This window comes from Varroa destructor, unplaced genomic scaffold (assembly GCF_002443255.2).
Source record: "Varroa destructor unplaced genomic scaffold, Vdes_3.0 BEIS01000003.1, whole genome shotgun sequence".
In the NCBI taxonomy this organism is placed as follows: Eukaryota; Metazoa; Arthropoda; class Arachnida; order Mesostigmata; family Varroidae; genus Varroa; species Varroa destructor.
The window spans coordinates 14,921,037-14,935,821 of record NW_019211456.1 but is presented as its reverse complement, the minus strand read 5'-3'; the positions used below and the strand labels follow the sequence as shown (position 1 = coordinate 14,935,821).

At 41.3% G+C, this 14,785-nt stretch overlaps 1 protein-coding gene across 8 annotated transcripts; it reads left to right on the top strand.

Annotated features, from left to right (window-relative positions):
* The first annotated feature begins 32 nt into the window (after positions 1 to 32).
* Positions 33 to 14,475, top strand: LOC111247644 (uncharacterized). 8 transcript variants are annotated; one of them, XM_086984892.1, is made up of 5 exons: positions 33 to 2,340; positions 11,302 to 11,411; positions 11,582 to 11,739; positions 11,907 to 12,489; positions 12,932 to 14,475. In XM_086984892.1, exons 2-5 carry the CDS (start codon positions 11,306 to 11,308, stop codon positions 13,279 to 13,281), a joined length of 1,197 nt encoding a protein of 398 aa, XP_086841018.1. In that variant the 5' UTR covers positions 33 to 2,340; positions 11,302 to 11,305; the 3' UTR covers positions 13,282 to 14,475. The 8 variants fall into 8 exon arrangements, with proteins under 8 accessions (XP_086841018.1, XP_022654581.1, XP_022654580.1 ...); XM_022798846.2 differs by having other exon boundaries at positions 33 to 2,592; XM_022798845.2 differs by having other exon boundaries at positions 33 to 2,912.
* The last annotated feature ends 310 nt before the right edge of the window (positions 14,476 to 14,785 follow it).

The following is a 14,785-nucleotide window of genomic DNA, read 5'->3' as shown; positions in this document are numbered from 1 at the left end:
GGACGGCTAGCTCACAATAGGTCAATTCTATAGAACTGAAAAGTTATAATAGTTTGCTACCGCTGCGAGGCGTAGTCATGGATTTGAATTAATGTAGATTACCAGGGTAAGGCTAGTTTGACCTCTGCAGTGCAGCAACTCTCTTGTACTTTTCTTTTTTCTAGCTAAAGAGCAAGCTCATCTCCAAGCTACCGGCATCAATAAGTACATAAGATACCTCGATAGATATCGCTAAAACACGTACATTGTTTCTGTAGTTTTTGTCTACGCTGATTGTGAAATAGTCTAAAAAATCCACTGAAGCGCAGAGTGTGTTTTGACGTTAAAGTGATAGTCTGTTACTGAAGACTTTGCTTGTTTTCTACCGACAGAGTCAGCCTGTCTGAAGTATCATCAACCACCCTAGATTTTGATCTGCATATAAATTTGTTTATAGGACTTTTGATGTTATTGCCATAGTTATTGTGGCTGCAAGATTCTGATGTCTCATTCAGTAACTTTCCTCGCGCCTACCAATGACGAGGAAAAGCTGACTATGGGAGTTGTCGCTATGCACCACATGTTGACCGCGATTCGGTCTCTTTGTACAGGACTGAACATTCGCTTGAGTTGAATCCCACCCTAAAAGTCTACACGGAGAACAACGATATCCACGATTTACTTGACGCGCAAGGTAAATACAGCGCATGCCAGTCGATAAAGAGCGACGGCCGCGAACGTGAGAGGTAGATAAACGAAGGGGTCAACCCAGAAGGCGACCGCGGAACCTTCGATGCTCCAGAACTGAGTTAGAACGATGCGCTGGGAATGGCGTTAACGCAGTACACAATGTACTTAGCATTTTGATCCGACTATTCCATTGTACAACGGTTCGTCCTGCAAACAGGAATCGAGGCTAAAATGAAAAAAAAAATTGCTCCAAATGCTCGAAGTAAAGTTGAAGTATAGTAGTCGTTCGTCGAGACCTGTTCGCTCGTCAATCTATTTTTGCCATTAGACTAGTAGCTTGTACAATACAATATACGAAGATGAACTTCTTGGACTATTCCTTCTCTTACGTGCAGCCTGTTGCTATTTTAAGCGTTCCTTTTGCGTTAACCATCGTAACTATAAAGCGGTTCGAATCATTTCTGTGATATACGTGCGCGTGTATATAGAAACAAACTATCCCGTCCACAAATTGGCCGACTACTTGTCGCTAACGTATACCTCTGCAAACGCGTACCTTTACCAGCACGTACCATCGAGAGCCGCCAGCCGCGCTGTACCCATCAACTCGCTATCGGCAGTGGACCCTACCCGACGGGGCGGAGCTTTAGCTTTGTTTGCCGTCCCAACCAGCGAAGGGACGGCATACGCTTTCGACTCGAAGCGGCCGAAACGTCGAGCGGGTTGGCCGAACGAAGTTTTTCTAGCGCCCGGTTGGTTTAGCGCTTGCCTGATGAGCGCTGACGCTGCTGTACTAGTGTTGGGTTTGTCTTTTGACGTTCCCGCCCGCGACGAGGTAGAAAAGCGGCGCGATTTAGTTATGGCTATAGTCACCGTTGTCATCATCGCCGTCGTCGTCGTCGTCGTCGTCGTCGTCGAGGCTAAACGTGCTGCTTCTGTTGATGTTGTCCTATTTTTCACCCCACCAGTGTGCGAGATAGCGAAGCTGATTGTTGCCGTCGATAACATCACCGCCGATTGTCGCGCCGTGTTGTACTTGTTGCGGTGAAAGCGCGGCTGAGGTCTTTCTGCTTGTCTATAGCGAACTGTCGCTCTTCATCTGTTTTTCGTTCTTTGCTGTAAGGCGCTGTTCCGCTGTTATTTGGTTTGTTGCTGGTTTTGTTCAGCCTGGTTCACTCCAGTTATATGCAGGCATAGTGTTGTGCTTGGCACTTCAATTGAACCTCGACTTCGTCGCCATGGCAGCGGCGGCAACCGCGGACTCGCTGCTTTAAGGATCTTCTATTACAGGCCATTGGTGGCAAGTGGAGACAGGTACTCATACGCGCTAATACAACGGAGACAAAGCGCAGATCTACTAACACACATTATCTACTATACGCGTTAATATATGCAACACGCTTACGCAGTGAAGAAACCTGGGCAGCAGTGATACTCAAATATACTCTCCGCAAGCGTGATCAGAGGCAGTTATCAAAGATAAGCTAATGAGCCGACTGTATATTGTGTACCACTGACGTCTGCAATTTCCGGTACTCCCTTCAGATATTGTACAACTGACGTATGAACTCTTAGGTACGCGCCATCAGCCAAGTGTCTCCTCGGTGCACCTGTAGATGAACTCATAGAAGCAGGAGATGAAATAGCGCCGCGTGGCGTCTACGTTAATTGGTACGGCAGAAATCAGTAACCGAAAATAGCTCAGATTTGACAAAGCCTTTTAGATAAAGGGAGAAAACAAAAATGGTGGCAGGATGTGGGGTTTGCTTGCTAACTGTATCGCTCACTTCTGTGGGACTATAAAGAGAGCAGTCACGTCAATTAGCCTATTAAGGACTTAGCACAAGACAAATGTCAATCCAACAGGTGACCAAGAAGGACCAAACTCGAACCACACAGAAGACACACTGTGCGTGGATTAAGGTATTCATATGTTTATTAGGAAATTATTAAAAAACAGATCGGAGTGATAAAGACACAATGTAAAGGTGAATGTGGAATAGCAGGCTTCATTAGCGATAGAATAAACTCTCGTGCGATTATAGGTCAGAAATCAGGTGCGACATTCGGGTGAAAATTTAATTGTAGGTTGGATCAGGTTTTTGGAACGTACTTCAGTGATCCATGGAACTGTAGATTATGGAAGAAGTAATTACCTCGCCGCATGTTTCCTTATTGGATTTCGAACTATGGACAAAGTTTCGTGAAGTTACTAATGAGATGATTGTTACTAAGAGTGGACGGTAAGTCGTTCGATGGATATCTCCTGATTAAACCGGTTGATTTGCCAGATTAAAAAGCAGTTTTCGAAATTAATTCCCGTTAACTGGTAAAGTGGTCCACTTTTAGGCCAGTAAAATTAGAGTGGTTAGGTGCGCGTCAATGCTATGTTTTTACACTAGTCACGTACACTTCACACCAGACATCATTAAGGTGGTGTGCCCCTGAGTTCGTAATTTACCAGCTTTTCATGGGTTTTTTGTTAACTACGAAGGCCTCAAATGAAGAATCCTATTTAAGTGAAAAACGGCTTGAATCGTATTGTTTTTCTGTCCAGCCATAAACATGTATATATATAGGTTGTTATTCCGTGTTATAGTAATATAAGTGTATAACACAGAATAAGAACCTATACGAACCTCCTAATCCTAATTAAGTCGGACAGAACTAACCGAAAATGGCTTGGCTTAGAGTTTATATTAGCTCAGTAATATAAATAAATTGAGAGTCAGCAACAATGGAAAAATGTATGAGAGAAACAAGTGTGTGCACAGTAGGAAATTTCTGCATGGAAAAGTAGCTTCGTGTTATCCCCATTAGAAAATCATTTCATCATTTTTAAATCTGACAGGGAATAGGAGAGAATAAAATGTATTTCTCCTGGTTCCTGCTTTCTGGTGGTGCCTTTATAACGATCCATTGTATGCACAATGTTCATAACGAACTGCAATGGCGTTCAGGTAGGTATTACGATATGATCCGACTAGTAATGTATAAAAGGAATTCAATAAATTCAGTTCAACGTTGAAGTTTCATCGATAAAGTAAATAACTATACTCCCTGGTAAAATACGTACTCATCGACATTAAACGCCCGATCGAACGATATATGCACGTAGATATCGAGTTTACAGCGTGAGAGTATGACATCCAGTCGTGCCGATAAACATTATTTCGAACGGCTCGTTTCCTATACAAAACCAAGTTACTATGCCCGATTTAGAATCAGAACTACAACATATTTTAATATGGGAACAAATAGTTACTGTCCTATTATTAGCACACAACTTCTCGGCCTTTTGGTTAAGATCAAAGTGTACATATCCACCCGGAAAGCTTTGTCCAATATAGCACTTGCATAGTCTATCTAACTCAATATAGGAACATAAGATCCATAAAGACCAAGACGAAGACTATGTTTCAAGTATAGCTCGTTATGTTAACACGATTAATAAAAGGGTGTCAGGCTGATTGACGACCATTTTATGTTTCACGTTTGACGACAAAGCCTTTTTGGTGTTCGTCGAAGATTAGAAAAGGACCAACCTTTTAGCTATACTTCGATAAGGTAAAGCACTCCACGCAATTCGAGGGTCTTTCACGAGTTGCTGGAATTTGGAACCCAATGGTAATTATTAAACTGTCCGACTATTCTAAACGAATCATTAGAATATGAGAATTTGTACTTATGTGCACTTTCTCTGCATTGAGTACTAAAAAACGAGTATGTCCAAGCTTCGATATGGGAGATTGCGTGTAAACAATTCCTCTGAGCATTACTCAAGCGGTCCAAAGTTCCTTGGAAAACACCACCAGACAGTCAGCCAACATGCACAGGATAAATTTCCTTGGGCTTCATTATTGGGTGCTTTGCTTATCAGCATCCTGCCCTCAAAACGTGTTGGTGTCTTGAACTCGGTGTAAAAGACGGTGTTAACGCAACAATAATGTAACGTTCAGGCAGCGAGTAGCCTTTGAACATATAAAAGGCAATAAACCGACGGAAAGATCATGTTTAAGCGCTTGGCCTTTTTTTTCCTTTGAAACCGAACCGCTAAAATATTGTAACAGGATCTTGTACTGGTTCTAGTTTAAGCGGTGCAGAAATCTATAACGACTTTCAGTAATGTATGCTCTCAAAAGCAAACTAAATTAATGATCAAATAATTCCCACCTTTATTATGTAGAGATGTTCATTTATTTAGCATTATATTTAACATTCAGAGCTAGTACGAGTGTAACCACTGTCCTAGACCTTATAACTTAGGCACATTTAACCTACGACAATGAGTTTGTAACGTTTTACAGCGACTGTCAAAGGGGTAGGCGTGTCTTATTATAATCTGTTTGCCGCTGACAGAGCGGTAGATTACTATTGCGATGCAGGAAACTTTGCATACAAGGATTAGGGAAACTATTCGGCGTCTTGCTTTTTAGTATATAACTTCAGAGGCTGGATAAGGTTGGTCGGCTTGGCAATTTTGACAAACCTAGTTTTCAACGGTTCAATGATGAGCCAAATAACGGAAAAAATTATACAAAATAGGTTTTGCTGTTCGTTGGGTTCAATAAGTGCATTTTGACTATTTAAAAGATAATTTGAAATTGTCAGTGGCTGTTACTAATGATGCGGGGTAAATTATAAGATCGAGGGTTGTAGCGTTTCTGGCTTTGCTTTGGCCTAAAGTCGATAGTAAATAGTGACCCGTTCAGTAATGGGATTACTTACCTAGAGTTAGGTATTGACTAATCGCTCGTAACGAATATTGTATACACGAGAGTTATTTCACGCCATGTAAATAAGGATATTGTGGAAAAATTCAAGCTGCAGGGTTTCGGGTAAAAGGTTTAACCTCGATGAGCCATAATATATTTTACGTTTACATGAGGCCTGTGACGAAAACCGAAGGTCTCTGGCCGCCTTTTTTTTAATTTGCGTTCTAATGTTACTGCTACAGAATTGCTTTTTAGAGGTTTTATCAGTTTACCAGCGCTCTATCGCCATAGCCGATCACACACACTTGTCGCTTCCACAACAGGCCTTGGCACCGCTTTTTGGCATTGTTTCAAGGATCTGTCAGGACGGGGCATTTGGTACGAGTAATCCGGAGGGACCGAGTAGCAGAACGCATTTAGAGTATACCGGTTCCTTTTTCCTATTACTATTGCCGTCTTTATTGCAGGATCAAAATATGTTTACGTTCAAACCTTGCCCTAAGTAGGCAAACAAGTTACTGCAGCGCCCGCGCGAGGACAATTTACGAATAGCCAGCAAACTCATAGACATGCGCGCCATATTAGCGCAGAATATGCCTTGCCACGATGCGCATCGAGATACAATGAAAAGACATTCGTGTAGTCAATTCATAGTCAATCATCCGATATCACTAATTTAGGATAATTTTGAGAGTTTTAAGTTTTCAAACGTACAGGCTTCTCAAGTTCATCGGTAGGTTGGTGTTACGGAATTTACTCATTTTTAGCTAAGTTAATATACTGTATAACAGAGCATCCGACCAGTGTTATGGAGTTCACTTTACAATTGGGAAGGACACTGGCGAAACTATTTAACGCTGCAATTTTATTGTAAGTATTATTTGATTGAGCAGTTACGTGATAATACTTTCTATCTATGAGTTACTTCCGTAGCAAGCAATGCCTAGGGAAGTTCATAGTACAATTACCGTATAGGACATTTATGCATCTAAATAACTATATTAGTATTATACCTATCTATATTTTCGCGAATTATGAAGTCAATCGGATGCTCAGTTACGATACACTCACTTGAATCAAAATGAATGAACTATGTAATAACAGCATGGTGATGAAGATAAGAAGCTTCTAAATTTGACATTGTAAGTGTGTTTTATTCTGTAACAAGTGACTAATTCACATTTAATGACGTACTCTTCATGATTAAACTGTAGATATCATACCCAATATAAAGAAGATATTGTCGTTCCTAATACTTTAGCACGGTGCGTTTCAACATCAGAGCTATTTTCCGAAGGTTGTATTGCGGAAAAACTATTTTTTTCCACGGTCAAATGCCTGTACAGTTTGTTCAACGGGCGGGCCAAGCTTTCCTTTTCAAATGGTTCTATCTTCTAGGCACCTTTTTTCATAAGCTCGCCGATTTGGTCAACTGATACTTCGTGTAATATTATATTTTTATCATAACTAACTTTTTGCATCAAACAAGGTATGCATAAGGCGACAAAGTAGTGATTAATGCCAAAAGACACAGGTTAAAGCTTTTGCCGCACATTCGTCCTGTAGCATTTATTTGCTGAACTTTAAGTAATACATTTTTTAGATATGGTATTTCTACGATTCAGTAACTGTTACATCTCTTGTCCTTCCGCTGTATTAGAGGATTGACTAAGTAAGGGATTAGTCGGTTATCGCAAAATTTCTTTTGAAGCTTCCATGCCATTTGTCAGGTCAAGTCTTGTCCTAGTTCTCTGTGGACCAGGCCAGTGCAGTGTAGTTTTTCTGCATAGCTGCTTCTGCACCCCTTTAGGTCTTGTATGTTTTTCGTCACCCTTTTCTCTGGTTAAGGGCCGTGAGAACTTTCCCTTTAAGAGATCAGCATTTTACGATTCCGCTTCGTTCCACAAGCCGTTTGACACCCTTCGTAAGCACCCTATCGGTATCGCGTATTGTACTGCCGAGTGTTTTCCACAATGACAACGACTCTTTCTGTCGCTAAACCGTCAGTAGTTTCGTCGTGTTTACGTTACGCTTCGAGCTGTGACGTCATTGCATCCAAAATACGAAGAACCTCAATGTGTGGATTTATTGAGCACTGCGTAAAATCAATGGAATTCTTCACTGTTTTGACGTTTCGGATCTTTTACGGTGGACGTCCAACGAATCTCTCACGGTAATCATTCGTATTTTCATTCGTCATTCATAGCAGAGAATAGCAGCTCCTGTGAACACATTACCGCAGTCGTTCATTTGCCCAAAAACCACAATATGCACCTTGGAACGCTGATTGGATTTACCCCTGTTCGGCTGATTCAACTTTTCCCTTAGCGAAAGTCGGCTTAGCGACTGACAAAGCGTAGAGCGAGAAGCAGCTGACGTCGTGTATGTGGGTTCAAGTTCGATCTTGGCACGTATACGGTAGTTATTGAAATAAGACGTCACAATAGACGTATCTCAACGCGGAGAATAAACGTATTTAATAAAGATCGCATATGATGGAAATAGTTTACATTAGTCTTGTTGTAATTGCTAGCGCCTTTTTTTTTTTAGTTACACCAAATGCCCCGTATCCTATGTTAATTTATGAACAGATCGCATCGGTGAGATCTAAGTCAAACGTCTTGTTCTGCGGGATATTTTATCCGCTTTTCAAAGAAAAAAACTGCTTCTAGCATAGATTACGCTTCTAAGGATTTCTGATAGCTTATGGTTTTCTGTCCTGTTGTATAAAGGTATATACGTTGTTCACACTGGAGTATAGGTATCAGCGATGATTTTACAGGAAATTTTTCTACGAGGAATAATATGGCGCTGCTTTTATACGACGTTTTATTCGCATTTACGATACCTCTTATATGCTGGATAAGCATATGCCCAAGACTGATTAAACCTACCTTAATCGTATTGCAGTGAACAGTTGTCAATTAATATTTTCTATACTCGAAACAATGGATCAAAAAAGATTAGTGGCTTTGAGCTGTAGTTATCTAGGTTACAAAAGTAGAAAAAGTCCATACACCTCCGCTTATATAAATATATATACATATATATATATGTATGAATGGACTCTTTCGCCTTGTGATCGCAGAATATATTTGTCGACTATCCGCACAACCTGGTCGTTACGCCATTGTTCTTGGGTTTTTTTTGACGTTTTATCCACTCCATCCACTTTTTAAACTTGCTATTCTCATACTGGAGGCTTTCAGCCCGCACTAGACAGCTTCCACCAACCCATGTACGATTTCTTCTGCTCCACAACAATGCGAAGTTGCAAGGCGTCGATCGTGGCTCGGGCTTTGGTCGAACAAGACTGCTTCTGTAGAAACCTACGCTACGCCCTAAATACCCAAAAACTATTTATTGTAATGTCAGATACCTATATAAGTCCGTTTCACAATATATATGTATATGTAAGTTATTATAGTGCTTTATGAAAGAGGAAGAACTTTATATCGCGGAAAGGAGAAGCGCGTAATCGAGCATGCGAGTTATCGGTCTGTCGCGACGCGTTGTGAAATCTCCGTGCAGATTTCGCTGAGTTCGCTGTGCAATGAAGTCTTGCACATTGTATGTGCAGTTGCTACACAGAAAGTACGAACCACAGTTTTACATCGGGGTCAATGTCTACTCCTAGCAAGTTTAAAAAATATCCGTATCGTGTGATCTGAGTAAATAAGAAACGTATGCGTGTTGCAAACATTTGTAGCCTCTCTAATAAAGCAGTCGACTATAAAAAAAGCAGGACAGGTTACATGGATCAAGCGGGCAAAATAACTCGTTTTCTCAGTTCGCTACGGTATATCCGTCTTTTATAGCTGACGTTTTCGAACCATCGTCGTTTGCCTTACCACCGAAAATCATTTCAGTTTCGCCTGTTATTCCTCCAACAAGAAAATGTGTCTGAGGGTCCCGTCGCATTAATCTGACGCCTGAGCGCGGGGGCCTGCACAGGCCGCTTGTTGCTGATGCTGCTGCTGTTGCTAAAGTGATATCAACCCGTCAAGTCCTTTCCCCTCTTGAATGTTCTATGAAGCCTAGCAGCTTCCGTTCAACGTAATGTTTCTAGATCAACAGCGTTACGGACGCAACCGAGTGCGTGTAACTATTTTAGCGCAGACCTGTAGAACGACTAGTGGGAACGGGTTAAGATACGTCCGTATGGTGAAGTGCAGCTCTGCGGCGTGTCGCACCACTGCCGTTAGTCGCATCGCCTGTGACAGACAAAGTTATAGTGGAGGATTGGTAGGTGTAGCAATCGATGAAGCTAGTTGCCAGGTCCGTCTATCCAACCTTGCCATAAACTAACAATCGGGCACACACTTTAACTACTGAGTTGTCTTGTGTTTCCCTTTTTCTTGTCGCCGTCTTCTATGCTGGCGTTGTACAACTGAAGCCAATAAGAACAATACTCTGTGAAAGACGCCTCTGTACGCGTACGCCGTTCCACAGACTGCCGCCAATTCTCGTCAAGGTGTCATACATACCTTGTTGACGTCTCAGACGGAGACGCCACATGGTGTACCGGCAGTTGGCTCGGTTGGGAAGCAATGCTTCGATGACTGCCGAGCTTGCGTCGTCGCTTAGATGGCACTTCAAAGCGGTTTTTCCGCCAGCAGCGCCGCCTCCTTCAGCGGCAAACACGGGTCCTCTCTAAGCTCTTGCAAAGCGTTTTGAACTCTGCCATTGGTCTGTACCTTTTTATTGTTTCTCTGATCGTTTAATAACTACGTATAGGCGAATTAATATGATTTTGTACATTAGCTAGCGCGAACCGTACGTCGAAGATTGGCTTCGCCCTGCAGGATATAGACATATGATTGTAATACATATGTTGCTGTTGCTGGGAGCAACGACAACTTGAAAAAATGTTAATTTGTTGTACACGCGGTCCCGAACGACGATTTACTGTTGTACGATTGTTCAAGCCTATCTATTATATGAATGTTGATCGTACGAATTGCGCATACGGACAAACATAACGAAAGCCGAAAGTTATACAGGCGATGTTTCTTTGAAGACGACGCTCAAAAACGCCCTGCGTACTAGTGAACACGCTGTTTCCGTACCTGAAATGAAAACTGAGCGAATGCCAGCGAGCTTCTCTTAAACAAGATGACAAATATTGCACCATAGATATAGCACAGTGGTAAAAAGGGTGCTTGTCTGCCAGGCTTTATGGAATGCCTAACGGTTGCTTATTTTAACGGTGCTTAATTTTAGCATACTATGTATAATGTATTTTATTTCTATTTGAAGCTGTTTAGCTATTCAGGAGACAATCTTGTTTCAATAATAGGTTAACACTTCGACCGAAAGGCCTTCGCTAGTCTCTACTGGAACCTTTTTTTAAAATATGGTAGATTGTTTTACACAGGTCCCTTGATAATGCTCATTACGTTGCTCTCCAGAGCAAGATTAGTTGAAAATGTATTGGGATATACTGCCTGCGAGCATAAAATCGATATTGCGATGTTCCAACCATTTTATACCTAATCCGTAGAAAAACGTTTCTAATCTATGCGCAGCTATTGGTTGCTTTGATCTGATGTGTTTGTTTATTTGTTAATATACAAGTGACATTTAAACTGTACAAGAAAGTTGCAGTGTTAGTATCGTCAAAAATGCTGCTGTTTGTGGAGAAACAGCCGTCAGCCTTCAACAAAGAGGTAAATGCATTTGTTGTAGAATTCGATCGAAAGTGCTCTGTCAGATTTTAATACGTCGTCAATGGCGAACAGAGATAGTTCAAGTTTAAACGTGTCATTGTTGGCGTAAAATCGGCGCTAGCTGCGAACGACGCCAATATAATAGATGCCTGCGTGCAAGTTTCTGTGACACCTACTTAGAATTTTAGATGTGTAGACTCGGTCTTGCGCTGATTTCTGCTAAAAGACGTTTTTTCCGTCCATTCCAGACGAATGTTTCCTGTTATTCGCGTACAGCTGTCCGGACTTGAACCTTCAGCGAGATACTCTATTCGACTCGAACTGACGCAGATTGGAAGAAACAGGTACAAGTTTCATGGTAAGTAGTGTCTTGCAAGTGATTTGATGCGAATACGCTGTTGTCTTTTGAGGTGGCTGCAGTTCGATTTACAAGCTTATGAGTGTTGAGGGTTTCTAAATGGAGAAAGCATTGGAAAAATGAAGGAAAAGCACTAGATGGCCATAATATATTCTGCAATATTCGTACAGGAACGGAATGGGTCACAAGCGGAAAGGGTGAAGCGGCTTCTTCCCAGTGTGGATTTCATCATCAGGACTCCCCAAATACGGGAGCCTTCTGGATGAAGGGGCCCGTGGCCTTCAATAAAGCTAAGCTTACTAATAAGCCCACAGCAGATCCGCGATATGTAAGCAAATGGAACATTTGTTACACCCTAATTTTATCGAAACGATTGACCGTTACTACGTCAACATGTTTTGCACTATTGAATGCTCGGACGATTTTTACGGTTTTTTTTTTTACTTTCTGATTGTAGACGACGCAATAAAATTAGCCTTCCATGGAAAATTTCAGATTGTACTAAATAGTCTACACGTATATGAGCCTCGCGTTGTTATTACCCGAGAAGATGTAGAGAGCTTCAGTGACACACCACTTAGTCACCACGTCGTCTGTAGTCCATCAACAGCCGCAGTCCCGTCCGTACATCTCGGCGAATGGAGCTTTCCTCTGCGCGAAACCCAGTTTGTAGCTGTTACGGCATACCAAAATGAGCGAGTTACCCAGCTCAAAGTACGCCATAATCCGTTTGCCAAAGCGTTCCTTGATTCGCGTAACGGCGACGGACAAATGTTAGGATCGGCGAGTAAGTCGACTGTACCTGTGGCCAAGCAGTCTCGACAAGTGCAGCAACTGCATTTACAACAACAACAGCATCATCCTCAACAGCAACCTGAATACCTGATGCAAACGCAACAGCAGGGGCCTAACCTTCAGCCTCAGCATCACCTACAAATGTTTCACACTTCAGACAGTGGTCCCTTTCAGCGGGGCCACCTGTCGCACAATGGTGACTTAAGCCCTTCCGGTCCGAGTAGGACAGCTGGTGACATGCGTGGGAGCATTTCCAGCCTACTACCTTCGACTAGTTCAGAAGGTTGGTTACTTTTCCTTATGGCTTTTTACAGCGTCCTGTCAAATTTGTTTACCTATGCAGATGATGTTCCTTAGCTTAAACAATACACTGGTGCTGTCACTATGCTTCTATGCCTTGATTTATGCCTAACTGTCCAATTACCATTTATGTAAATCTGACAATTGACATTGTTTTGTTGTACCCTTGTTTGCATACACTTTGCAAGCGAATATATCTATATAAGAGCTATCGAGATTTCGTTCCCTGTATAAGAGAAATAAACCCCAAAAAAATGTTTATTTTTCAAAAACAAACTGCTTGGAATGAATTTCCGTTTCTCAGCGATGCGAACGTGTCCTGTCAACGATAAAATTCTCTGGGCCAATGTCACATTAGCTCTGTTTGTTTAACCTGTATATTTCATTGGATTCCGTGTTTTCATATTGTATATTTTGTTATCCAGTTTCCTCGCCGTTCTATAGCAATCCTGTTCCATCCGATTACTGGAAGAATGAGGCGTATCGGATCTTTGCGCCCCCTTCGGCCGGTCTAGTGAGAAGCTCCGAACACCCCGAGGAAGGCACCGCAGGTTTTATAGGTAGTCAAACTTCTATGGGTAGTATCCCCACTACAGGAGAAACTGGCTCCCATACTATAGAAGCATCACACACGGAAGCAGCCCCCTCACCACCCAGTCCAGTACCTCAAATGCCAATTCCATTTCTACCGAGTTCATCTTTTGGATTCCCCTATATACACTTTGTCGACAATTGCGAGCCTCCTCCGCCATCACAGGATCTCGAACAACTTTAATGAAAGCTCTGCTAGTCTTTTCCATTTATAAGCCCATATTATTTATTTAACTAAAAAAGTTCGTCTTAAACATTTGGTATCAGATTAGAAATAGAGTAGTACATAAGGTATAGTGTTCACACCCAATTTAAAAGTTCGTTAAATTTATTAACATCTAACATGTGTGTAAGTAAGACACAGCGCGTTATTATGTATCAGTATTAACTAAATTTTCTTGTACGACGCATGCAGGATTCCTATTAAGTCGATTTGGGTATGATTTTTTAGTCTACATTTTATTAGTTTTCGTTGATCCGAAAACTTAAAATATTAATATAAATATGAAATAAGTGTATGTTTGTTGTAAACGACTCCATGTTATAAATCTTACTAAGGTCATTTTGGGCCCCCTTTAATCTTTTTAAGCGCCTTCCGGTTGACCAAGACTTAAAACGAAGTCTGGTGCAAAGTAAATGCTCTCTCTACCAGATCCCTATTTGCCTCTTTTCTATAGTGTCTCTTGCATGCTGCTTTTGGATTCAGATTTCGAATCACATTTGGTCCCTTCGGTCGCGAAAAAGGCACAAACAAATCTATGTACTAATAAAGTTAGCTTTTGTAAACAGCACATTGTTTATTTTTTTATCATATAATACGTTTATCGATAATTTGATGAAGTCACACACAATGGCGCGTGTGACATAGAAAAGCATCGTTGGCGTCATCGGGATCGTCTGTCGAATGGCTTACTTCGGAGGAGCGCGTCACTTTGTCGTTCGAGAACGGTTTTAGCCGTAAAGATCGTCATCATAAGACTTCTTCCAGATTCGATCATCATCAACACTGCGTCGATAGTCGGCAGTACTAGCAAATGCAATTTGGTTATGGGAAATATTGCATTAACCATAAATATATTCTTAATAGTTAAAGAAACAAATGAAAAACGTTTCGTTTCGATAGAAGAGGCCCACGTGTGTGCATAGCTTATATCTTTTATATAGTCGAATATATAATATTTAGTCATATATCTAAACAGAGAAGAGAGTTATATGCGCGAAAGACAGTGTTGGCCACGCGTATGCCGTGAATCTTATTAAATATCACGTCTATGTTTTTAGGAAGGTACTTTATACACCGGCTTATTGTCCTAGTAACGACGCAAAGTTATCTTCTGAAAATATCCGTTATAATAAATTGAACAACACTTGATGCCCATATGCTATGTAATTACTACCCTGTGCCAAGACAGCTCTATTCACTGCAAGAAAAAAATCGATAAGCCGAGGTGGAGGACTTTTGCTTTTCTTCATTGTAATCGGAATATATCAACTAAACGTTGTTACTATCAGGAGTCCAACTGAAGTAGTAAGTCTAATCAAAAAACACAATTTTATTCTGTTTGTAGCTCCTTGATATGCAATTGGCGCCCTTTTTCGAATTGCCTCACTAAGAAAGTGAGGTTGGACGCATATTTTTGTATCATGCATGAATTTATTTTATACAGATATTCAATAAAAAAAAAGCT

Coding starts and splice junctions, on each gene's coding strand:
- LOC111247644 (XM_086984887.1), top strand. CDS start 7,358: ATGACAACGACTCTTTCTGTCGCTAAACCGTCAGTAGTTTCGTCGTGT. Junction 7,558..11,301: donor CGTCCAACGAATCTCTCACG/GTAATCATTCGT, acceptor CGTCCATTCCAG/ACGAATGTTTCCTGTTATTC. Junction 11,740..11,906: donor CCACAGCAGATCCGCGATAT/GTAAGCAAATGG, acceptor GGAAAATTTCAG/ATTGTACTAAATAGTCTACA.